The sequence below is a fragment of the Bactrocera neohumeralis genome, chromosome 4 (genome assembly GCF_024586455.1).
Source record: "Bactrocera neohumeralis isolate Rockhampton chromosome 4, APGP_CSIRO_Bneo_wtdbg2-racon-allhic-juicebox.fasta_v2, whole genome shotgun sequence".
In the NCBI taxonomy this organism is placed as follows: Eukaryota; Metazoa; Arthropoda; class Insecta; order Diptera; family Tephritidae; genus Bactrocera; species Bactrocera neohumeralis.
This window is the reverse complement of record NC_065921.1, coordinates 170947-198938: the sequence shown is the minus strand read 5'-3', so window position 1 is coordinate 198938 and position 27992 is coordinate 170947. Positions and strand designations below refer to the sequence as shown.

General features: G+C 34.5%; 1 protein-coding gene across 1 annotated transcript in view; it reads right to left on the bottom strand.

Annotated features, from left to right (window-relative positions):
* Nucleotides 1-16106, bottom strand: part of LOC126757443 (titin) — a 36491-nt gene extending 20385 nt beyond the window's left edge. Inside the window, exons 1-4 of the mRNA XM_050471360.1 lie at nt 15303-16106; nt 4439-4534; nt 4128-4366; nt 3849-4004 (exon numbers count right to left, since the gene is read on the bottom strand). Of these exons, the coding sequence (XP_050327317.1) occupies nt 3849-4004; nt 4128-4366; nt 4439-4534; nt 15303-15886 (1075 nt within the window). The 5' untranslated portion in view covers nt 15887-16106. The remainder of the gene's footprint in view (nt 1-3848; nt 4005-4127; nt 4367-4438; nt 4535-15302) is intronic.
* Between the last annotated feature and the right edge of the window lie 11886 nt (nt 16107-27992).

Genomic DNA, 27992 nt, shown 5'->3' with positions numbered 1-27992 from the left:
AACCGAACATTTTAGACTCTTGCGAATTGTAAGAATCTAAGCCAAGGAAGTAAGGTGTAAAACCAATCAAATAGAGTGCGAGGCCAAATTTATCTATTTTAGGCACAAAGATACGCTGATATGACTAAAACACGCCCTCTTATTTTCATTGGGACTACTCACATTTTGGCCAAATTATGAGGTACAAAGTCACCTGGAAGTTCGATCTTTATATTAAGTATATGGGGGATTTACAGTTCTGTGTCTTAATTTGCGTTCAGTTATGTCAACGCCTACTTCCCGCATAACGCAACTTTAAATTCCATTTGTCACTTTCCAGTATACAAGTAAAGTATCAATTAATATATCGGGTCCAAAAATTGTCAAAAGCGGACGATATTTCTTCAAGCCCCACATACCGAATATGTGAACCCCAGTGCGAATGGCCGACTTTTTATTGAAAATATCGGTATTGAAATTTTGCTGACAATAGTATACTTGTGTCAAAAGTGGGTTGAATCGGGTCAATATTTCCATTAGCTCCTATCTACCTTATAGAAAGATTTTCCCATATACCGGCCAATATACATACTACTGTGATCAAATTGAAAGGTGAATTTGGTCCATTTCATCTCCTTCAAAGTTATCTCCTCCCGCTATAATACACTTATGCCAACGAATTTTCCAGTCTTCACAGCACTTGGAAAAATCGTCCGTCATGATGGCCATCAGAGCCTTCTTCGATTCAGCTTTTATATCCTCATTTGAGTCAAAATGGTGACCTCGGATTGGTCATGTGAATATGCTGAATAGTTAGAAGTTACACGAAGGTAAATCAGCGAATGCGGTGGTTGCGGCGGTTGCGGCACGATATTAGTTGAAAATGTGGCGAAATGATGTATGAGATGGTGCATTGTCGCACTTCTTTGTTCAATAAATTCAGGCATAGTAAAAATCGAAGAATTCACTTTTAAAGCCTCACAAAACGACGCGTATCTCAAATACTAATGAATATTTTGACGTGAAATTTAGCATAAATGACAAATGACTAACAGTACTACCAACTTACAGAAAATAAATTGCCGATTTGAAAAACACGCGAAGTATAAATTAAAAATTCACCTTCAATTTGATCACTGTAATAAAAACGGGTTACAGTTTAATTCATATTCAATTATAACTAAAACGTTATTTATTGAAATGTAAGCAAAGAAATCTTAGAGAGAAAAACGAACTAAAAAAACTGTAAAAATATATATTATGTGGAGAATATTAAACCGCCTCCCAAAAATTGGTGCGTTCAGTCACCAATATAACTGATGTTACGATGGCCAACAAATATTGACAGTGTAATTTGCTAAGCTTTATTATTAATGCCTATTAATATGAAATATTTTCTATTAATATACATATGTATATATTCTCGTAAGTGGTGAATAACAAAGCAAAGCATGAGTGTGCAATTGTTGTTCGCAGTTTCGACGTTCATATTTTACTAGCATCACAATTAAAGGGATTGCCCTTTGACTTTTATTTCAATGTATATAATTATTATAGCATAGGGTTCCAAATACAAAAATTGCTTAAAACAGAATCCTCAATTGATTATTAAGAATACATCAAGACGCTCACTGTAATTCGGATGAAGAACTCAACTAAAAATCAGATAATGTGTAATCGATACTGCAGGCTATTAGCATTTCCAAAAACTAAATATGTTCACCATTTGGATGCATACTTATGCAAAGGATAACGAATATTGCAATTTAATAATAATATGTCACTACATCAATGTTGTTCACTAGTGATCCACATTTTTTACGCTCCTATGTATGTACAAAAAAGTAAATAATGTATGTATTGTTACGTATACTCGTACATATTCATATGAACATATGCACATACAAATACTATACTTATGTATGTATCATATGTATGTCAGCGATATAAAAGGTAAGCGATAAGCGAAGTGAACGAAGTTCAGTGGCGGCAAAGTAACGTATACGCCTTGTGTGTATGACGCTATTCGTTATCTTCTAAAGATAAACAAGTTTGGTTTCGTATACGAAATTGTTTTAATTTGGATTAACTTAAAATTTTTCATGTTTGGTTGAACACTCTTTTAGTATATTTTTGCGTGTTTTTAACGCAATTATGAATGCTTGGCACTTTATATATCTACGTATGTGTATATTTTATTGCACAAATGTTCATTAATTTTCGAAAATAAAAATATTAATTAAGTTATCATCCATTAATAAATATAAGCAGCAAACAGTATATTCATTAGTTTTAGTTATTCAAAATCCAATCCAACCACGTTTATTTGTTGGGTTATTTAAACACCTCGACGCGCGCAACTCATCTGAGGAGAAATGACACTTTGCACAGGTGCTGACATCGGCCCCAGCGATTGTTCGGTTTCTACTGTAGCTCGGTAGTTCTCTATGGTGAATTCGTTGTTGTATATGCTATTGAGTTGAAATATTCATATTTCTTGTACTACTGATAATAACATTTTCTATTTTTTTATATTTTCATATTGTTATTGTGCGCTTATGAGCTTTATCAGTAAACGTTCTACACAACTTTTATAAGATTTAGCTCTCTATCCATGTTGAGGAGCGTTAATATTATTACTGAAATAAGACTATACTCAGAAAATACATATTAAGTGACCGGTTTCCTATTCTAAACAATATGAGCTGTCTCAATGTTTAGCTTAAAGGTATTTTTATAATAATCATTACATAGTTATTTCTTTGTATTCATACACATGAGTGTATGCGTGTGCCTTATGATAACTGTATATACAAACATATGTACATATGTACCTATTATAATAACTCAACGATTACCCCCCTTCCGCCCAATTACCGCGAGCGGCGCAATCCGCATTCGTGCGAAATTAGCCGAGTCATGAAAGGTAAGAGTTTTTTTAAGTGCCAAGATCTGAAACTGCTCAACTACAGAAACAAAAAGGTTAAGGGTTAAAATCTACGTTTTAAAATATTGTCACGTTTTTATTTATTAAGAGAAAGCAATATTGTATTTTTAATTTTAAAAAGTAAGCCAGATAAATGAAATTTGTAGAAATAAGAACTAAAATCATAACATATGTGGCAAAATGGTACGTTTAGAGTAAAATTTGAAAATTTTAACAGTAAGGGTCTCAACTATCTCAAAAAGGTAACCGTTATATTAAATTTAAGTTTGGATAAGAAAAAAGAACTGTAGAATTTTTACTAAGAAACTTCTAAGCGCCGGTAGATTTATAAATTTCAAAATTCTAGTAAATGGCGGTAGACTGAACCCCGAATCCTATCGGAAATGCCTTAGGGCGAACAGTAAAATTGGTGTTTGAATAGAATTGGTAACTATAGTTCCATACCACAGAACCATATTCCAATATTTATTGACTTTCTTAAGTCTATGAGCATTAATTCTTACTGGCTATTAGAATAATATTAATGTAACTTAAACTAGAATGCGAAAAATCAATTAGAACTTTCTCAGCACGCTTGAGAGGGGCGTAATCTGCAATTTTAGTTTTAGTTTTTACAGTAAAATGGGGAATACAGAATAATGTAGATCAGAGGCAACGCTGAGTAATATTGAAATTAAGTTTTCCTAACAAGTAAGGACTCAATTAATAACGTTGAAAATAACCAAAGCCGTGAAAAGTTTTAATAACATACGGATCTTTAAATTCTTTAGACCAGCGTTTAACAAAACTAAGAAGACCTTTTGCTTTCAAAAATATGGTATCAATGTTAAGACTAAAAGAGACACCGGCAAAATTGGCAGTTATGTCCACCTTAAATATATGTAATTCAACATTGGTATGTAAGGTAATTAATTCTACTCACGATTTTCACTTTTTGATAATTGAGTGACCCGTATTTGGTCTAGCGAATTGCCCAACAGCTTAGCCACCACTTCCTCCACATATTCGCGTATTTTCGTTTTTTGATCTGCAGTAATAGCAAAGGAACTTGCTCCTACTTGGCTTACGCTTTCGAAATCTGTAAGAATATATGCAAATTCGTCAAAACAGAGTAGATTAATATCCACATATATGTATACATTTCATCCTTTTCATATTACATACGTTAGGCGGCTTTACAATTATATCAAATAACACTCACTTATGGAACCTTCATTATAATCTTTTATCGGTATGTAAATTTCACTTCGTGCTCGCACTGGATACGAATGGTTTTGGCGGCTGAAGAACATTTGTTCTGTTATCCAAGATTGTGTATGTGTAAGCGAGTTCTTTGAGAGATGGCATATTTGACACTCCCGCCGACCAGATTTTGGAACGAAATTTGAGCATTTGGTAGCGTGACATATTCTTTTGTTGCATACGAAGCACGTAATAAAGCTAATGCACATTGGAATAAGTTAAATAAAAATTATATAATAACTTTTGAAAACAATCCGTAGAAGAGCATACCTTTTAGAATCAATTATATTGATTGGACAGGAGCAAACATTGCAAATGTTATCAATCACAGGTTCCTTTTTAGCAATTCGTCCTTCACCAATTTTACTAAAATATGAGAGATAGTTCAATTAAATGTCAAAAATGTAAAGTATGAAGAACTAGTTCTATTACGATCTGGTAGATATAATATAACATTAAACAAAGTGAATATTGAATAACGGAGTTTGGTTCATCTAACGGTTGTTTGTAACACCTAAAATCAATCGATATATGTAAACATATAAATGATTAGGATGACGAGACGAGTTGAAATCCGGGCGAGGTTAGGGCCCTCCGTCCATTTTTTTCGGCACCTCCGATAACAGTGCGACAATGGTGGAAATGAGATGATAACTTCGCCCACTACCCACATAACGGTTATGTAGAAACTAAAAAACTTACGTATTCACCTATACGAGTGTAAGCCATATAAGTCAATCGGAAGTGAAAAATGTGTGTATTAGGTTTTTGGTATATATTAGGTATGGCTGGGACAAGGATTGGCCTGATCTTAGTTTATCGCCTCATCATCCTAAACATTTATATATATAGGTATAACTTTATATCCTACTCGATTCGTTTTAGATGAACAAAACTATTATATTCTGTAGCATCATGTTGCAATAGAATAAAAAGATTCGTAGCTAAAATTTTGGTCGCTTTTGACTTGCGAAAATTTGATATTTGATCAGAAAAGTGGTAAGTTAGTTACATAGTGATCGGATCATTTGTCTCCGAGTATTCGTAAAACAAAATTTTACTGAGCGCCTGCGCTTTAGAAGGCTTTTACTCAAAGCTGTTTGAGATATGGATTTCAAATTTGAAAGGTAAACCCTAGGAAAATATGAAAAAAGTCCCGCAGGATGAAATTGATATTATTTCTAAGGTCTTATATAGAAAAGTAATTAAAAACAACTGGTGCTTAATTAGGGGCAGTGTAATTTTTTGTTCGACCCATATTATGAGCTTTAGGAGTTACTAAACTAAGGAACGAATGTTCATTTTATTTTATTTCATAATATTCGATCGGTTGGGAAATCTATGTACATCTATATATGTATATAAAAGAAAGTGACGTTAGTTACTACGCTTATAACTGGAGAACGCCTGGACCGATTTGGTTAAAAATTGGTGGGAAGGTAGCCTAGAACCAGGGTAAGGACATAGAATACTTTTTATCTCTTTATGTTAAAATTTAATACAACTCATAAATACAAAAATTATATTTCAAATCAAAAGCATTTGTTCAAAATTCATGTTTGTAGGAATCATTTGAATATACATATGTATGTGTACAATTTTAAACAGATTCTTCTTTAAAAATAATACAATTGCTTAGTACTTGAAATAGTAGAAAAGAACTGCAACCCAATACGCAGTGAAATATATTATAACTGGCTCAGTAATCCGTCGTTGAGTATGTATTATACCACGTGCATCCGAAAAGTCTGATGTCATAACCTTTCCAGTCGACTTTTTCGTCTTTGCACGACTGAGAACCGGTTCATCATGTGCAGTCCGCACAAATCGCTTTTATTACGATTAAAGAACACTCAATCACTTCCAAGAATCAGTTATTTGTTGTTATTGTTGGATTATGAATTTGGGAGGCACCCGCCTTGCACAGAGCTTTCGCCTCTTAAGGGGCTATACCAGTGTGACGCATGAAAAATTAGGCGATTTTCGTGAATTTTTTTAAAAGAAAGTACTAGATTGAATGTTTCGACGTTCTATGGACGTAATAAAGTATATTTTTAGCTATATTAAAAAAAAAAAAATTTACAAGAATATTGAAAAATAACGGAGTAATGTGCTGTCTGCGGAAGTGCCAAAAAAAAAAGCGCCTCGACTGCTGGCATGATTCCGGTCGATTGAGTAGCTGAAACAAAAAAATTCTAAATGTTTATTAAACTTAAATATATTTTCTATACAATGGAATACGATCTTTGAAAAATATCAAAAATTAAGAAAATGGCGCCATTTTGAAAAAAAAAAATCGTTTTTTTACGAAAAAAATTGTCGTTTTTTTAATGCCAAATTGACAATTTTCAGCCAATCAAAAAGATCGTAGTCTATTGTATAGCAAATGTATTCAACTATATCCAGTTTTAATTTGAAGTCGATCGGTTAATTTCTCGTTGAGTTATAATGTCAGCAAATTTGAAAAATGTCGTTTCGAGAAAAACGCGTTTAAAGTTTCACTTATATATGTTTGCACCTCTGAGCGGTCGCTATTTAGAACGCTGCCATTCAAAAACTATTTAAAATACGACCTCGCCGATTTCACAGGATATTTTTGAATATATAAGCTATCGAAAAAAGCAAAAAAAAAAAATTTTTTTTTTGAAAGTGTCACACTGGTATAGCCCCTTAAGGCCGTCTACTGCCTTCATTATCACCGGTGGTCATTTCGCCTCTTTCCAACCTAGCGAATCTGGTAGTAGTAGTATTATCTATGTATCAGCTACAGTGAAGCGTGGACGGGTCCTCTTGTAATTAATAAAACAGCTTTATTAATTTTGTTACATTGTAACTGAACATTTAAATCACTTCAAAATACGTTATTATGGTTTACATATGATTAATATCCATATTTTTACATATACATATATATTTTTTCACATTAATTTTTCTTAATATAGTATTGTTTGTAATTGTTGTGGTCTGTGTGCTAGATTTTTCCAAAAACTTTCCTGCTCTTCATACAGTATAATTCTCTATATAACGTCACAAACACTATTTGTAACAAATTTATTTTGTAAAAGAATAGACTTAACTTTAAATGCAGTAATCGACTCAAAACCACGAGGATGTCCTCTAATGTCATATTATACACTACTTTTCCTCCAATATTAGTCGTCGTTATACGTCTTCTCTCCGTATAATAAAAATTCCTTATAACGTAAAAAAGTGTGCGGTCCCTTGAATATTGTTCCATAGAGTTTCCACTGTATACGTATAAAATCGTTAATACTTTGATACTTTCCCCTTCCACAACTACATATTATTTACACCTTTAGCAAATGACCCTTTCGAGCTGCCTTCGCTGCTGTTGTTGCACCCGGAATTGGGTTAATCTTTCCTGTTCTAGACGCCACACTTGGTGTCGATAGTGTGTCTGTCTTCGTATCCATCGTTCGTAATTACTACGTAAATCTCCATAGTAGATGTCTTCTTCATATTCACTCCCATTGATATCGTTAGCTTCACTGCGTCCGTATACATCGACTCTACTAAGGCCAGTAAGAGTTAGCTTCCACAAGACCACTTCAAATGCGCAAACCATGAAAAGAAACATCAGCACGGTCAAATTTACATGGTTAACGGCTATTAACCTTTCCCAGTTGGCGTTAAACATTGTTATTAGTACCATATTGCCGGAAGCGTGATATCGTTTCTCTGGAATTATTCTTCTTTTCCTTTTGTAATTTATATAGCATGGAATGTCTAAAATTTTTTCCAGTTATTGCGGTTATTAACTTTTTTCAAAACATTGGTTTTTTCGAGACCTTTTAAAAACGTTTGTTGCAATACTATGTTTGTCTACACAACTGATTCGTGTTCCTTCAATACTGACGCTTTTGCACAAAACTGTTTGTAATAACATACTTCGCTTGTTTGCCTGCGCTGCGTATCTAGCGAACGATTAGACCGACAAGCACTGTCGCTATGCCTTTTGTGGTTTGCTCTGTCATTTTAAGACTCACACTCGCTTTCTTTGACTGTTGACAACGGTGGTTGCCTCTCAAGCTGGTCTGTTTAATTCATGTACTAGCAAGTAATTTTTAAAAGATTTTGCTAAGTAAATGAGTAGGATTTTTTGTTGATTATTATCGATCTCTGGTCCAACCATTTTATTTTATATGAACTTATTTATTTTGAATATATGTTTGGCGCTCGGAATATTCATATACTCTGCTATTGAACAATACCAACGAAAAAGTATTAAAAAACTTTCACCCATATGCACAAATACAATTAGTATATGTATGGTATAATCAAAATTTTCGTACTTTACACCAGCAAAGTATAAATCAAGTCTGGAAAATTTACTTCCTCATTTCTTCAAAATTTTTTATTTCGTTTCAAGACGTTAAAGCAGCTAAACCTGTTAAGTCAGCATTCGATTTCCGCATACACAACATAATATACTCTTATTCGTATATATGTATGTATTTGCGTCTACATCTGATGTACTGTTTTTATACTCTTGCAACCAGTTGCTACAGAGTATTATAGTTTTGTTCACCTAACGGTTGTACGTCTCACATAAAACTAAGCGTAATGGATATAGGGTTATACTTGTACATACATACATACATATATATAAATGATCAAGATGACGAGAAAAGTTGAAATCCGGGTGACTGTCCATCTGTCTATCCGTGCAAGCTGTAACTTGGTAAAATTGAGATGTCTTGATGAAACTTGGTATGGGGGTTCCCTAGTACAAAAAAAATTTGGAGTTCGTAGATGTTCTGCCACGCCCACAAATCGTCATTAACCGAAAACCTATTAAGTGTCATAACTAAGCACTAAATTAAGATATAAAACTGTAATTTGATACAAGAGATCGCAATAGCAAGAGCACCTGTAAGAAAAAGTTTTGAAAAAGTGGGTGTAGGCCCGCCATCTAATAAGTTTTATGCACATATCTCCTAAAGTACTAAACAAATTTTTTCAGCGTAAATATTATAAGAACTTCAACCAATACTGTGAAAAAGGATTAACGCGGAGGATAACCCCGGTCACTCCCTATATAACGGTACCGTTCAAAACCACTAAAAGCGCAATAGATCAATAACTAATTACGCTAGAGACATTAAATTTTACCTCCAAAATGGTAAGAAAGGGCTTTATACCCCATATATCGGCCATTGTTTGAGTTATCTCAATGAAAATTACAGAACATATTTTACTCAAAATAGATAAAATAGGGTCGATACATATACATATTATTATTTTCGTTTTTCTAATAAACCTTACGTCGAATATGTCGGTCAGTTTATGAGTTATATACAGTATATGAATTTATAAAATTGCTTGGATTCCGATCCTGTGGTTGACATTTTACGCTTTAAAAATTAAGAAGTAAGGATTTGACGAACTCTCGTTCCCTCATTTTGGGAAAGTAATTGATTTATTTTTACCAGCCCTTATATACTATAACAATTTCATTGTTGTTTGGACTGTACAAAAAAGGACATTCAAGTATAGTATGCTCTATATATTTTTTCATTCAATTATTATGTGGAAATAATTGTTTCTAATGTTAGGACTAAATCTTTTTAAAACAACACACAATTATAATTTGCCTTTTTTCAAAATAGGTCTTAGTTTGAGCGATTAGCTTCTCATTGTCGCTAAATTTTTTTCTAGCGAGCATTTTCTTGAAGTCGGAGGAGAAGATTTGGAGAGACCTATAGACGCGGAGCAATTCCGATCTTCAATTCATGTTACGATCGTTTTCAATGGTTTGGGATACTGTACATTATCTCGTTGAAACAGCACTTCTTTAAAAAAATAACCGTTCTTCACCGATTTGAACTAAACATTCAAATAATGCTATATACAGGTATGTAATAGTTCTTTCAAGGTAGTTTATTAAAAATTATTCAATAGTCTTACTGATTGTTTCGTCTTGGAATCGGCTTCCTCTATTTGGAATAACCAAGTCGTGTTTGGTTTGTGACCTCGCGTGCATGGATCTTTCCCTTACCCAAATATTAAGGAACGATATACAAATTGCGGGTTTTCTCAATCAACATTGATATTGCAGAATGGCGGAAAATAATAAACGCAACAAATAAAGGCATACAAAGAACAACAACTACTAATACCTTGACAACCAACGCTTTGACAGGGAAAATTACTTTAGAAACCAGGACTACTGACGGAGTCCACGTCAAAAGCAGTCATGAATACCCACCAATGTACCTCTTCAGCGCAAGAAAAGAAAGAAATCCCTAAGTCAATGACTGTACAATAACTTTTTCCGGGAAGGAAAGTGAGGGAAGGGCGCAGTGAATTGCGCGGAAATATCTTCTGGAGCTTGCTTTAGTGACTTACGACTTTCCATTTGACATTATACTCGTATGTATGACTATGAATATTCTTAGTGATATTTATATGAAATTAAATGGATACTTTTTCTTCTCCACAATTTATTTAAAATTCAGAAATTTCCACAATTGATATGTATTTTCTAACTTCCATCGAATGTGATTTGCACATTTCCAGAATCTCGATACACAAAGAATTTAGGACAATAATGCATGAGTAATAGATAATTAATAGCATTTTTCACTCAATTTTTAAGTGAAAAAACTAATGCATTCAAAAATAGACTATTTTTTTTGAATAGGAATAACGGACATTTTCTAGTTGAATGATAGTAATAAGGAAAAACTTATTTGAGCGGGTAAAATTTTTTGTGATATACATATGCATACATACATATGTATGTATATCTATACTTACTCAATTATCGTCTTGGCGCCCGACGTTAGTAAATAAACCCCGCCAATGACTCCGATAACTGCGCTGATGCCTGCTAACAGGTTGTTGCATTTGTTGTGTGGTGAAATTTCCGCGACTTGCATTTGGTAGCAGATTATATAAACTGTTCGGATTCGTATGTTAACACACAGAGAGAGCGAGAGAAGTTATGTACATACTATAAACATAAGTATGTACATACTTTCACGTTTACATATGTATGTACATATATTATATACAGCTGATATTTGTGATGTAGTCAATTGTGCAGCACTTTTCTTTTAGCCGTTTAACATAATATAGAGATTAGAGATTTTTTTAAATTTCTGACTTATAAATATTTTGTAATTTCACCTTTACCAAAATGGTAACACTACCGCAAAAAGATTTTTGTGCTTTATCTATAACCTATTTAGCACATCTACCAAACAACAACAAAAAAAATATGATTATCCAAAAATACTTAAAACGGGAACATTTAACGTTTTCTATGTGTGCGATAAAATAGTAGGTAAGAAGGTAAGACCGCTGGAAGCGTCTCCACACTGCAACTGAACTAAGTAACATCAAGTGCTGAACACATTGAGCGCGACACGACATGGCAGCACGACAGTGTACTGAAAATGGCGGCGTGAATCCTACTACATGAATATTTGTAAGAAGGCAGCGACATAACAATGGCCGGCATGTACACAAAACAACACAGCTGTCCATTTTGTATATACACAATTTCGTTGTTGCCATACTAATACCTTTCACATCAATGAAATTTTAATATTTTGTTCAAAGTGAAATTTTGTATGCAGAAAATAAGTAAAAAGGTAAATGTGTATTTTAATATTTGACAGATATCGCTGGCAGTCTGTCGCGCTCAATGTGTTCAACGCTAAGCTTTTTGAATGATTTAGGCAAACACTTTAACTGTTATTTTTTTGATTTACTCCGTGTATCGTTTAACAAATTAGCCATATGCTTGCTCTACTTTTAGCATTCAGAGGGAATAATTGTAAATTCTTATTTGATCAACCTTGTTACTCGAATGAGACTGTAGAAAAAATACACCTTTAATAAACTGTGTAAACAAAACTCTTCCAGTTTATTGGTTATCTCATTTGCTACTTTTAATTTAATGGATATATTTTGTACGGTAACATAAGTATGTACATATGTACATATATATATTTATATGTAGTACGTGAAATATCTTAACTAAATGTCAGCGCTGTAAAAATAAATAAACCATTAGACGAGGTCTGTTCGAAAAATAAGGTGAATTTTGCAAATCGTTTATCGATTCTATATTATGTTTGGTTGGTCACCCGTCTCGAACATATCGCTCTATAACTCGAAACAAGTTGATTTTTAAGGTGATTGATTTAAAGTTTTCAATTGTCTCTCATTTAGCAAAAATAGAAAAACGGCATAGGTTTATTGAATAATAATATGTAATATATTAAATAAAATGCTGATCATAAGTGGTCTAAAAAGGGTGTAAAAAACTTTATCTTTGGCAAAAACCTCTTCTACTTTGATTTATGACGTTATTTGTGAAATATATATGTACATATTTGCAGAGAAAAGGTCATGAAAATTTAAATATCTCCAAACTTCATTCTGGCATAACTGAGATGTATCGTTGTTGTGGTTCAAAAATAATACGACATACGAAGAGGAATGCGTCGCATTCTTATCTCGTCTGTTTTTCTACGCATCAGAATGAAATTCATATACTTACATACATATGTATGTACATACATATGTATGTACATACATATGTACTTATACGCAAAATGGACAATGACATTGCGCACATTTCTGCACACTCAACTTAAAAATCGTGTTTTTTGAGTTATGATGTTTATAAACCACATATGGATCTGTTCTTTCTTCTTCAAAGATTATTTTGTAGACAAATCGAAATATTTCACATGTCTTTTCGAATGTTCATATTATAAGCTTAATATTTTATGTTTAATTGACTGATTACGGCGAAGAGTTTAGAAAATTGTAATATTAGCGTAATTGCATAATTTTGAAATAGTTTCTATCGTCGTTTGCATTACTTATTAGGTAATTATGTGCATACATATGCATTAAAAGGTCTATATATCTATGTACATATGTATATACATATGTATGTACCGTATGAATGTATGTTTGTATATTATTATCAATTTTTTCTCACACGATAGTTAAATATGCAATGTTTGAAGACACTTTATAAACATTTGTTGATTAATGGCCAGAGTAGTATTTTTAATTAAAACTCTTTATTACATAACTACTCATGTTGAAAAATAAAGTAAACCTGCTGATTTTACCGTCGACAATATACATATGTATGTACATAAGTATGTATTTGAGCGCACATATACTCTTATCCCAATTTATTTATGTGTGTATATAAAGAATTGTATATAGGTACATATGTACATATACATATGATACTTATAGATGTAGTATGTATGTATGTATATTCTTTCGAAATAATATTGGCTTATTACGTTAACACAAATTTTGAAACGCACTATAGCTTTAAAGAGGCTAATTGACATCGAGCATAGACTTTCTTACCGCGAATATGTTATTTACGTAAGTTTAAAATAAAACCAAAAATATATCGCGGAGTTGTTCACCGTACTTATCGTGATTCACAACTAGTCCCGCAAGCCGTGTATCGTTTATCACTAAGCATTGAATTTAGAAGCTTTTCTTTAAACTTTCATGTTTACTAATTTCTTATTCTTATTTGGATTATCTCTATTAGATTTTCTGTCCACTACTAAGAAATTGCGGAAAGAGCGTCACACAAACACGAACACAACTTCATTAATGTGAATGCCCAGAAGCCGATTGCATTTCCACATAATACGTGCAGTTATTTGATAAACAATTAGTTTTTAAAGATATATAGATCCTCATAAAGTTAATATATGAACACATTCTGTAGATAAGAATGAAAGTTCCTCAAAAAGTCAAATGACTGAGTAAGATAACGAAAGCTTTTATTTCAATTAAGATTACCTGTAGAAAGCTCTCAATTATAGCAATGAAGTTAAAAGTTTATTAATATCGGGTTGGCTTTAGCGGCGAGTTAATTTTGTTTCAAAATACTTTAAATGCTTCTTATTGAGAAGTAAATTTGTTAACAATTAAAACGACATCTTTTATATTATAGGTAATGAATTACTTATTCTTTACAAGAATGAAATTACATTATAATCTATATGTATGCTTTTCTTCTGTTTTATATTTTTTCAATAATGTCACTCTTTTAATAAAAAAGGAGTATATGTAGATTATACTACATATTTTTTCAACGTAATAAATACATAGTTCACGTTTTCGTCGAACTGCAAAAACCGAACTGTTTTAAATTCTTGATCTGACTTTTCAACCCTTTGAACTTTTACTATTCAAAATACATTTACATTGAATTGTGGTAAAAGTAAAGGTAAACCAAAGCCTACATACATACATATGTATATATTATTAATATGTAAGTGTAGTCGCGTGATTTGAAACACAGTCGCTTGCTCATTTAAGAAACGTTTGTCTCAACCATAGCAAGATTTCGACCGGGATATAACATAAGGATATTGGAACAGTTAAGGTCCCAAAAAAATGTTAATATTTAGAAGTTGTGTATTTACTTTTTGAAATTAATAAAAACTAATCTCGAACACATATTACTACATTATGTTTAATTTATTATAATGACAATCTGCTACTTTGAATGTAGTGTATTATTTAGATTTTGATATTCAACAGTCCCGAACTTCAAAAGATTTTCGTTCTTATGGAGTGTAGGCATTACTGAAGACTTATTTAAAGCATTTTCATCATATCCTAATACACTAACCTGCACTGTTAAGGGAAGTTCTAAGTCTTCAAGAAAATATGAGCATATAGACCAGGCAAGTTCAAAAGAGACAAAAAGTGGTTTCGAAATAAATTACTGCTGTGAATACATATTTTAAAATAATGAAATGGAATAAAGCCACACAAAAATGCCATCCATCACATCTTACTACATATTTTGTATATAGCTAGACAAAAAATCGATAAACAAAACCTTAAAGAGGCATTTTAACGCTTACCATATTAGTATCTCAAGCAACATTTTTGCCATTTATGTAGGTACAGGTACATAAATGTATACGATATTATCTTAAATTGCTCAGACTGACTTTTTCACAGTAGGATTATGTACATACATACATACATGGTTTTTAAACTGATTATAATTTAATAGTTGTATACTTGAAATATAGGTGTCAGAAATATATTGATCTTTAAATGTAATGATTGTAATTAAGAGTTAACTGTAACTCACCTGAGACGTTCGCGCAACTGTCGGTATTGGGTTTGCTGTCGATCTAACGCGAATAGGATGAGACGACACTGTTGCAGCCGTTCGTACCTCAATTTCCAACTTATTTCTTCTGTAGAATATTTGATGATGCCATTGTCGATGCTAACGAAATTGGCAAGTTTATCATGAAAGTCAACGGCATCATTGCCGCTCACGCTATCTGTACCGAGAATATCAGTGCCACTCTTAAGTGTTTCAATATTTTCTGTTTTAGAGGTTAATTTTTCATCCACTACTGAAACATTACCAGTAAAGCTGCTGGAGCCCATACCTATGCCGCTATCGAAGCTGAATTCAAGTAAAGCTGGACTGCATGAGCTTTTTCCTCTTTCCGTATCGATTTTCAGTTTTGAACTTCTACATCTACGGATTGGACCATTGAGCTCTGTGTTACAAGCTGTATCTGCACTAGTAGAATAACAGTTGGAGGTGTTGACAGTGATGTTGCTGTTACTAAATCCCCGCTTTGATGAAATGGTAGAGACTTTGTCCCTTGGAGCGATTGAAGATGTGACACCAACTATAAATCTCGCTAATGCAGACATTCCTTATTTTCACTTTCTAACAAAATTGTACCATATGTATCCACATTTATTCATAATGATAGACATTATCACGTAGTGTTTTGTCTCACAAATTGCGAATAGTTGAATACTTGATTGGAAGCTATAATATCGTTTCACTTTCCTTAGTCATAAGTAATAGTAAAATTAATTGGAATTGGAAGTCTTCACTTTTTCACATAATTTCATTATGCGGAAATTTCAGATGCGAGCGAGCTATGTAATTAGTTGCGCCACTATGCCAAGACATCTTTGGTCTGTCTCAATTAAATACCTTCACACAATTATCTTACGCTCTCATACCAATAAATATATTGTACACACTTCTGTACACATATGTACTATATTCAATTGAATCTATACAAATTATCTGTTTGTTTTTATTCTTCACTGAATTTGTCTCTTACTTGTTACGTTTACTTGCTTTTGTCGCATCCAGTATATGTATATATACATATGTATGTACATACATATGTATGAATGTACTTATTATTTATATTTAACTTCTACATCTCTCCGTGATAAGGGAAAACTTGGTGAAAAGCTAGTAAACAAGAGGATGGTATCTTACTACGTTATACTTAAGTGTGTGAAAAAAAGTCAACCAGAGGCGTAAATCAATATGTAATGATATGGAAGTTACACCGATTTCATTTAAATTCAGCTCCTAACGACATATCAAAATTAACAAAATATAATACATATTGGTACATTTATGTATGTATGTACACGTATGTACATATACATTACATATGTATAAAGTCCCCTGGAGAGCAGGAAATCATTATATTGGATTTGGGAAAATTTAAGAAGATAATAAGTATTTATTTAGTTTTGGCTTTTAGCTTTTAGCTAAAGTATTTTGGAGAACTTATTCCCACGCATTTTTACTAAAATAACTCATATTTTTAAGCTAGTTAGCGCGCTTTTAGTAGACAGCTAACATACATGCATACATATGTATGTACATATGTAATAGAACCTTTACGTATTATAATATATAAAAATCGGATGTTTTTTATAGCATGGATATTTTAGAAAAAATCGAGAGAAATCAATATTTTAGTTTTATTAGTCAAAAAATTTTATGGCAATTAGCGTTTAAGAAGAATTTTATGAACTCGCCCTAGTTTATAAGTTCAGCTCTAGCATTGACTCTTATGCAACGTAGTTGTTACTACAAGTATTCTCATTTGAGCAATGTTGCTGTTTCAATGTAAAAGAAAACTCACCACCGCTTCTATCATCCGTGAATTGGATTTTTTCTGTAGAAAGCTCTCTTAAACGCAGGGTTGCCAGTCCCCATATTTTGTACTAATTAAAAAATAAACTTTAATATATCTGAAATATTCTTAAACAAACTCAAAATTACAGTAGAATACAATTATTTATAAATAGGTAGATTATTTTTATACTCTGGCAACACGTTGCTACAGAGTATAATAGTTTTGTTTACCTAACGGTTATATATATCATCTAAAACTAATCGATATAGATATAGGGTTATTTACATACATATATACATACATATATAATAATTGATCAGGATGACGAGACGAGTTGAAATCCGTGCAAGCTACTTACATACATACATATATGTATATGAATAAAAATTGAGATATGTATGTCAATGAAAGTTGGAATAGGCGTTCTTTAGTAAAAAAAGGTACGAGTTCGTAGATGGGCGTAATCAGCTCATTGCCACGACCACAAAACGCCATTGCTCGTTTTTAAGCTCGTGTTGAAACAAACACAATCGGGACTTTAAATTTTTGTCTGGTATTCAATTAATTAAATGCATTTGTAAAGTTAATAGAAACTAAATAAAATTGTACTACTGTGATAGAAAAATTTGTACCAGACAGAAAAATTGACATTTTTGTCATACCAAGACCATACTCTCCCATTAGATTTTAAACGATTTATTTTATTTTATGTATGTAATTAGCCTATCTATTTGAGCCAATACCACATACAATTAGCATGCCACATTCAAATTAAATGCTCTCTGAGTTTCACTAAGGTTCTTCACATTCCACCACCAATTAACATGGAGTAAAGTCAGCCAAATGTTCGAAAATTCGATTATAAGTTATATACTTGTAGATATTAAGTCAAGTTTTCACCGGATTTAATAAATTTTAGGCCCAAAGCTATTAGTAAAATACGTATTCTCTTTTCATTAAGATAACTCACAATTGACCGGTATAATATCATCCGGAAGTTCGAAAATCTTTATATAAGGAGTATGGGAGACCCGATTCAACCAATTTCTGACATTCAGACAAACTATTATCAGTAATGGACTCTCTCCAAATGTAAATTATATTTCTCACATTTCACATATTTTCGGTAAACAAAGGCCCACATACTCGGTACCTAGGGGATTGAACAGTTTCGGTTAGATTTGGAAAACTTTTGGTCATATGACATTATTCATGGAAAGTTTTATCTCGTTATATTAATTATTGCTTTATTTGTATACCGAACGTGAAAGAATCACAAATTGTATTATATGGGAAGAAAGAGTTGTTGAAGTCCGATTTTCGTAGTTTTTATCAAACGATGACATAGAAATATCAAAAAAATTTTATGTACCAAATTTGGTTGAAAGCGGTCGGGTAGGTCTCGAGATATGGACTTACACCTAAATGTAGGTATTGCTCATAGTCTAAATTTGATACCAGCCCGTATAAAGCCTTCTCATACCATCTCGAGTATAAAATTTAATATCTCTGACTCCTTTTTGTGATACAGTTTTCACGGACAGACAGTCTCTCGGATTGCAACTCATCTCCTCATTGTGACCATTTAAGTATACTCGTACTTATATAACCATGTACATATACATATATGTATGTATATAGTACTTGTACTCTGTAGTAACATGTTGTAAGAATATAAAAATTAAACTTTAATTAACACTTTGGTGGCTCACTGTATACATATACATACATATGTACACGTACTTATATGTACATATGTATGTACATAACAATATTCATATTCAGTTTTGAAAGAATCTTTGGAGAATACTTGTTATTTCGACGGTTCCAACACGTTCACAAAAGATGTGCAAATTTTATATTTTCTGCGAATGAATGAATATGGATAAAATAACGGAAATCGTTCATGTGAGCACTGTTTCGACTGCCCAAGAGCTAAACATTCGAAGTACATAAAACTATTTGCAACCATTGAAATAATACTGGATGCAAAAAGAAGCACGATGTACGAGTTAACGCAAAAAAATCATGTATCGAATTTCCATCTTGAACTCGCTGCTGAATCGAAACAAAAACGATATACTCGTATACATACTTATGTACATATGTAAATAAATATTTACAAATTAATGACTTTATATTTTGTAACTTATATGTTTCGCATAGTTTTTCCTGGTTAGCAATCACCTATCAGTTAAGTACTTTTAACTTAATTAAGACTCCTTCTTTCGATAAAGAATCTTTTTTTAACTAGAAGTTAACTGACAGATGGCTGTTAACCATACATTGAGAAAACAGCCCAAATTGATTTCGCGTGTACGTCTGCTCTTTCGTCAATTTATCTGTAAATCCGATAACTCGTCTAAAAAAAAAGAAACAATTATAATTAGGAAGCTATCTTAAATGAGCGGGATAGGGTGACTATCGCTCCCACGAAATAATTTTATTGAAATTCACTTAAACTGTAACCATATGGACAATGAAACTCAAATTTGACACACAGAGTCACAGAATGAGGACGCACATATCGCTATGCACTTTTCGAAAAATGGGAGCGTTCAAAAATATTGTAAAATGGATATTGAACTCCATGTACCGAATTTATAGATTTCTTATTTCAGTTTTATTTAACTTAATAAGTGTATTGACCAGTACCTCTAATCTTATACATATGTATGTATATAAAAATGAATCGCAAAATGTGTTGGTAAGCGCATAACTCAAAAACGCCTGGACCAATTTTGCCAATTCTTTTTTTTCCCTTTTCTTTTTTTTAATATCGGTCGGCTTTTTTTTTGGCATCAACATCCATTGGCAGCCCAAGGCACATTACCGAGTACTCTCATGATGCCATGACATATGTACGTGCGGAATTATTGATCGCGGTAAATCAGCAAGCGATCGTCATGATGTCACAGCACGACCTTTCAAACAACTCTTACTATGTTTGCTGGACTTTATCTCAAAACAACGTTTGGTATATATGGTGCTGTTAGATGCTGGATATACTCTGTTAAGATGCAAAAAAGAGGTTTGTCGCACGCACCCATTCTTCTTTAGATGGCGGATTGGTGATGGTGGTTACACCAGATCAAATTGATGAAATCATTTCTGCGGAAGTTCCTGATCCAGAGAAAGACCCAGTATTATACGAAGTGTTGGAAACCAATATGGTTCATGAACATTGCGGACACAACAAACCCTTTTCGGTTTGTATATCTGACAATATATGCACGAAACACTATTCACGTGCTTTTCTTTCGGAAACAAAAACTGGAAATGATGGATATCCACTCTATCGTCTTCGGCAGAACATTCAGCATTCAATTTAGAAGAGTGAATATCGAAGTTGACGACACTTGGATCGTAATATATTCAACACTATTGTTTAATTCACATTCAAAACTCATATCAATGTTGAGTATTGCAGTTTGGTGAAGCAACATGACGGTTATTGGTCTTGAACGATACGGTCGATAGTTGAACTGCAAAAAAGCGCTTTGTAGGATATTTACTATTGAAATTCATGAACGTTTTCAACCCAGAGAATACAGTACAGCCAGTGGAAACACCGCCAGCAACAAAATTAACATTAACGAGTTTTTTTCTTAACTTTCGTCAGGGATCCATTTGCGAGAACATTGCTCTATTCGGAAATAACTTGATATTATACATGAAATGCATCGTCGAAGAAATAGTTAGGCAGAAAGCAAGGCCAGCCAGAGGATGGACATTCAGGTGTGTGCGAATTTACACAATCCACCCGAAAAACGACGATTGCTTCTACCTTCGGTTGCTATTGATTAAAGTACGCGGTTCAAATTCATTTGAGTCATTGCGTACTGTGAATAGTATGGTGTGTGCAACTTTTTGAGAAGCAAGCTAGCAATTACAATTGCTGGAATATGATAATCACTGGAATCAAACGATGGACGATGCCATAGCTACTTCGAATGCAAATGAAGTTCGCACACTTTTCGCGATGATCGACTTTTCGACATATCAGCCTTCAAATTCGCGTCAATTATGGAATACGAACAAAAATGGCATTGCCGAAGACATTTGACATCGTATCCGCTAAGAATTGGAAATGGCTCAATTCCGGTTGATACTTCCGGTGGTTTGATATCAATTCCATCTGCCGTTTATCAATTCACGAAAGATGAACTCAGCACGAATGTTCGGACATTGGACAAAAAGTGCACGCGCAATGTTAGCTGCCAAAAAAACCGATGTTGTTGATTTAAACTGGAAGATTCAAAGTCAAATTCCGGGAGACTTGTTAGCTGCCAAAAATACCGAAGTTGTTGACTTAAACTGGAAGATTCAAAGTCAAATTCCGGGAGACTTGCGCTCATACAAATTGATCGATCGTGGAATTTCTAAATTCTTTGAATAGGCTTGGTATGCCACCGCATCATTTCCGTCTCAAAGTAGGATCTGTCGTTATTATGTTTCGCAATCTTCATGTGCCGAAACTGTGTAATGGAACCCGACTGATTGTGACGCTGCTATCGAATACAAGGAGGCAGAATGCTTGATTCTACGAATTTCTTAGAGTGAAAATTGAATTGAATTTGAGATGACAATCAACAGAACACAAGGATAGTCGCATAGTGTGTGGCATAAATTTGGAAACGCCATGTTTTTCTCATGGCCAGGTATACGAGGCGTGCTCACAAGTTGGAAAACCATCTTTCCTGTACACAGGAACAGAAACCAAAAAATGTTTTTATCAAGCTGCGTTACATTGAAAAAAAAAATTTTATAAATTCAACTTTAGTGTCATTTCAAAACACATAATTCCACGCAGAACAACGGCTGCGGGGCCAGCTAGTATTTAATAAATTTATGTAAGATTGTTGCATTTAGGTAATTTCATCCGTTCATTCAATCCGTTATTATTTATTTATTTAACGCCAATCGGCACTATACATCTAATAACAATTATAATTCTAAAGAAGACAACAGGCTTAAACATATAAAATTAGGAATTAAACTCGTAGCCTAGTTCGTATGCTAGTATTACAATAAAGCTTTCTAGAATTTGCTCTATTGCTGAGAATAGGCAGGTTAACGAGCAATTGTTCTCAAATTCCCTACACATCCGATTAATCAACCCTAGTACTTTGTATGCCTGCGAAGTAATTTTATCGATGTGTTTCTTGAAATTTAGTATTCTGTCAATAGTTATATCCAGGTCTCTGATGTCTTCAACTTCCGTGAGTCTTTGGTCGTTCAAGGTGTAGGTTAAAGGTATCTGCGTATGCGCACGGGTGAAGGACATCACTGCGCATTTTTCACATTCAAAACAAGTTTATTTATCTTACACCAGTTATACAGCTCATCTATATCGTTTTGTAAGATGTGAATATCAGAAACGGTGAAAATTCTACGAAAAATTTTTAAATCGTCAGCGTATAATAAGTACTCAGATTGCAGTTTCCTCCCAATGTCATTCACAAATATGTTGAAGAGTATGGGTCCAAGGTGGGATCCCTGGGGAACACCAGATGTGACATCATACTCATCTGAAATGTGTCCATCGATTCTTACTTGCAACCTTCTTCCTGTTAGGTACGATCTGATCCAGCGTAGTGCATTGCAATTCACTCCATAATTTTTTAGCTTCACCATAAGAGTCTCATGGTCCACTTTGTCGAATGCCTTGCTAAAGTCCGTATATAGTGAATGAACTGGAATACCACTGTCCATGGCCTTCAAGATGTAGTTGACATAGGTATATAAGTTTGTTGTAGTGGATCTGCCACCAACAAATCCGTGCTGCTTAGGAGAAATGATATTTCTGAATGATGATATCAACTGAGGCAAGACAATTTTCTCAAACAGTTTTGCTAATGCAGATTGGATACATACAGGTCTATAATTGGTAACGTCAGATCTTGGGCCGTTTTTGTGGATGGGACTGATGAACGACGATTTCCACGCCGATGGAAAGGTTCCGTGATAAAAAGACTTACTGAATATATGCGTGATAGGTTCACAAAGCCCGACAGCACAGTTGCGTAGAAATATATTAGGCAGACCATCAGATCCTGCTCCTTTTTTTGGATCCAGAGCCAATAGCTGCTTAAAAACTTCATTGAAGTTAGCATCAAATTCATTTAGCTCCACATTTCCTACAATGTCAGCAGATTGATGATGACCAACTCCGCTGGGGCTCATTGTATAGGTGTCTTTGAAGTAAGATGCGAAGATATTACTAATCTCCGCACCCGAATGAGCGGTTAGGTCATTCCATGTCATGGTTGCTGGGACTCCCATGTCGGTACCCCTTTTGTTCTAGACAAACCTCCAGAATTCATTTTCTTCTTTCTTTAGTTACCATATGGGAGGATGGAGTCATGTGTAGAAGTTCAAGCAAGTGAGGAAAGTTCTCTGATCGCCATTCACTTGGGAGTGGCCAGAAACGATTACTTTACACATGGCTCAAGCAGCTCACAACTTCCGGTCTACATAAGTATATATCAGTATGGTTATCTGTGGCTGCAATCACAACAGACAGCCAAACAATTTGCTACTCGGCTTGCACTCCTGCTCTCTGAGAGCACTCGTCAACAACTCGGTATAAGGGAACTGTGGGACGGCATTTCAAACTCCTTACGTACAGCTGCAACCGAAACCATTGGTTTTCGGAAAGTGCAAAAGAACAGCTGGTTCGACGAGGAGTGCCGTGTCGCAAAGAAGAGAAAACAGACTGCCTACCTCGCAACGTTACGATCGACCACAACACGTGCGGGATGGGATAGATACCGAGAGTTGAAGAGGGAAGCGAGACGCATTTGCAGACAGAAAAAGAAAGGGGCCTTTAAAGCCTTATTACACTATTGAAAGTGAAATAAGGCCTTTATTTCAAAAAAGGCTTTATTACACTTCGAAAGAGAAATAAAACCTTTATAAAAATTTACCCAATTGTGCAATAAAGCCTTATTAATTAATTAATTTTATTAATTGTTTGCCAGACTCTCTGCTTCTATTTTAGATGTGCATTATTTGATTATTTACAAAATTATGGTTTCTCCTTTTACGAAATGTGCACTAATAGTGATTTTAACTTTTCGTAAAAGGAAAACTCTTTGACAATTCAATCTTAAGGGATAATTATAGTGGTAAACTATTAATTTTTCCTTTTACAAAATGTTTGGAGCTTTAATTCCTGGAGCCTAGAAATTAAGTGAAATAAAACATTTGTAACGCAAAACATCACATGGGACATAAAACCATAATGGCTTTATGTCCCATTCCACTAGAATTGATATGAGACTTAAGGTCATATCAAAATTATGGCTTTATGTCCGTTTGAATTGAGACATAAAGGCATTATGGCTTTATGTCCTATGGTTTTATGACACCCCACCTGGCCGACAGGGGTAATGCTTGAAAATTCTACGAAAAAATGCGGCGGCTTACAGAAGGTTTCAAGACCGGAGCATACTCTTGTAGAACCCCCAAAGGTGATCTAGTCACCGATGCCCAGAGCGTACTTAAATTATGGAGGGAACACTTCTCCAGCCTGCTGAATGGCAGTGAGCGCACAACGGCAGGAGAAGGGGAACCCGATTCCCCAATCGATGCCGATGGAGCAGACGTTCCATTGCCCGACCATGAAGAAGTTCGAGTAGCAATTACCCGCCTGAAGAACAACAAAGCGGCGGGGGCCGATGGATTACGGGCCGAGCTATTCAAACACGGCAGCGAAGAACTGATAAGGAGCATGCATCAGCTTCTTTGTAAAATATGGTCGGACGAAAGCATACCCAACGATTGGAATTTAAGTGTGCTCTGCCCAATCCATAAAAAAGGAGACCCCACAATCTGCGCCAACTACCGTGGGATAAGCCTCCTCAACTTCGCATATAAGGTTCTATCGAGGGTATTGAGTGAAAGATTAAAGCCCACTGTCAACAAACTGATTGGACCTTATCAGTGTGGCTTTAGACCTGGCAAATCAACAACCGACCAGATATTCACCATGCGCCAAATCTTGGAAAAGACTTGTGAAAGGAGAATCGACACACCACCTCTTTGTCGATTTCAAAGCTGCTTTCGACAGCACGAAAAGGAGCTGTCTTTATGCCGCGATGTCTGAATTTGGTATCCCCGCAAAACTAATACGGCTGTGTAAACTGACGTTGAGCAACACGAAAAGCTCCGTCAGGATCGGGAAGGACCTCTCCGAGCCGTTCGATACCAAACGAGGTTTCAGACAAGGCGACTCCCTATCGTGCGACTTCTTCAACCTGCTTCTGGAGAAAATAGTTCGAGCAGCAGAACTAAATAGAGGAGGTACCATCTTCTATAAGAGTATACAGCTGCTGGCGTATGCCGATGATATTGATATCATCGGTCTCAACAGTCCAGTATTAACACCACCAACAATGTCAGCCTGGAAATCCAACGCAGGATTGCTCTTGCCAACAGGTGCTACTTCGGACTGAGTAGGTAATTGAAAAGTAAAGTCCTCTCTCGACGAACAAAAGCCAAACTCTATAAGTCGCTCATAATTCCCGTCCTGCTATAAGGTGCAGAGGCTTGGACGATGACAGCAACCGATGAGTCGACGTTACGAGTTTTCGAGAGAAAGGTTCTGCGAAAGATTTATGGTCCTTTGCGCATTGGCCACGGCGAATATCGCCTTCGATGGAACGATGAGCTGTACGAGATATACGACGACATTGACATAGTTCAGCGAATTAAAAGACAGCGGCTACTCTGCTAGGTCATGTTGTCCGGATGGACGAAAACACTCCAGCTCTGAAAGTATTCGACGCAGTACCCGCCGGGGGAAGCAGAGGAAGAGGAAGACCTCCACCCCGTTGGAAGGACCAAGTGGAGAAGGACCTGGCTTCGCTTAGAATATCCAATTGGCGCCATGTAGCGAAAAGAAGAAACGACTGGCGCGCTGTTGTTAACTCGGCTATAATCGTGTAAGCGGTGTCTACGCCTATTAAGAAGAAGAAGAAGTTACCATATGATGAATACCATCCATTTGTTAGTTTCAATATTTTTATATTGAGCAAGACATCGTATTGGAACTCCATAAATGTACATGATATACATATACATCATGTATGTATATATATACATGTATACATAATATATATATACATAAGTATGTACAAGACAATCTTGACAATTGTTATAAAATATCATATGTATGTACATGTATAGTATACTAACATGATGTATATGTATACCATGTACATTTATGGAGTTCCAATACGATGTCTTGCTCAATATAAAAATATTGAAACTAACAAATGGATGGTATTCATACCACCTTACCAAAAATTAAATGAATTAAATGTACATACATACATATGTACATATATCAAAAAGGAGTTATTCGCGAAACGAGTAAGTACAACCCGGTGTTGGATCGGCCAGGATTATTATTATCTTTTTTTAACATTACAGTTCGTCCATGCGTAACCTTTTTATACTCTCGCAACAAAGTTGCTAAGGAGAGTATTATAGTTTTGCTCACATAACGGTTGTTTGTAAGTCCTAAAACTAAAAGAGTCAGATATAGGGTTATATATACCAAAGTGATCAGGGTGACGAGTAGAGTTAAAATCCGGATGTCAGTCTGTCCGTCCGTCCGTCTGTACGTCCGTCCGTGCAAGCTGTAACTTGAGTAAAAATTGAGATATCATGATGAAACTTGGTACACGTATTTCTTGGCTCCATAAGAAGGTTAAGTTCGAAGATGGGCAAAATCGGCCTACTGCCACGCCCACAAAATGGCGAAAACCGAAAACCTATAAAGTGTCATAACTAAGCCATAAATAAAGATATTAAAGTGAAATTTGGCACAAAGGATCGCATTAGGGAGGGGCATATTTGGACGTAATAGTTTTGGAAAAGTGGGCGTGGCCCCGCCCCCTACTAAGCTTTTTGTACATATCTCGGAAACTACTATAGCTATGTCAACCAAACTCTATAGAGTCCTTCAGGCATTTCCATATACAGTTCAAAAATGGAAGAAATCGGATAATAATCACGCCCACCTCCCATACAAAGGTTATGTTGAAAATCACTAAAAGTGCGTTAACCGACTAACAAAAACCGTCAGAAACACTAAATTTTACGTAAGAAATGGCAGAAGGAAGCTGCACCCAGGCTTTTTTTAAAAATTGAAAATGGGTATAGCGTCGCCCACTTATGGACCAAAAACCATATCTCAGGAGCTACTATACCGATTTCAATGAAATTCGGTATATAATATTTTCTTAACACCCTGATGACATGTACGAAATATGGGTGAAATCGGTTCACAACCACGCCTTCTTCCAATATACATAACTCTATTTTGAATTCCATCTGATGCCTTGTCTGTATAATACATAGGAACCAATGATGATAGCGGAATAAAATTTTACACAAATAAGGTATTTGAAAAATATGTAAATGACGGGTAATGAAATCTCGAGAATCACTTTATCATGCGAGAGTACAAAATGTTCGGTGACACCCGAACTTAGCCCTTCCTTACTTGTTTATAATAATGTTCTGCGATCAAAGCGATCTATTCTTTATCATTAGTGCGTAACTTGTACCTATATACAAATGTATGTATGTATGTACACGTACATATGTATGTACATATGTATATTGCAATAGTTACACAAGAATTGAAATTTTATTTAATTTTACTGAAATTCCTATGAGACAAGCCATTTCAATAACACAATATATACATATGTACATACGGTCAAAAAGTAAGAACCATCGGATCCACCTAAAATACTTTCTTTTTATATACACGTATATAAGTACATACATATGTATGTATGTACAATGTACGTTGGGTAGTCGAAAAAGTATTTTCGTATTTTGTC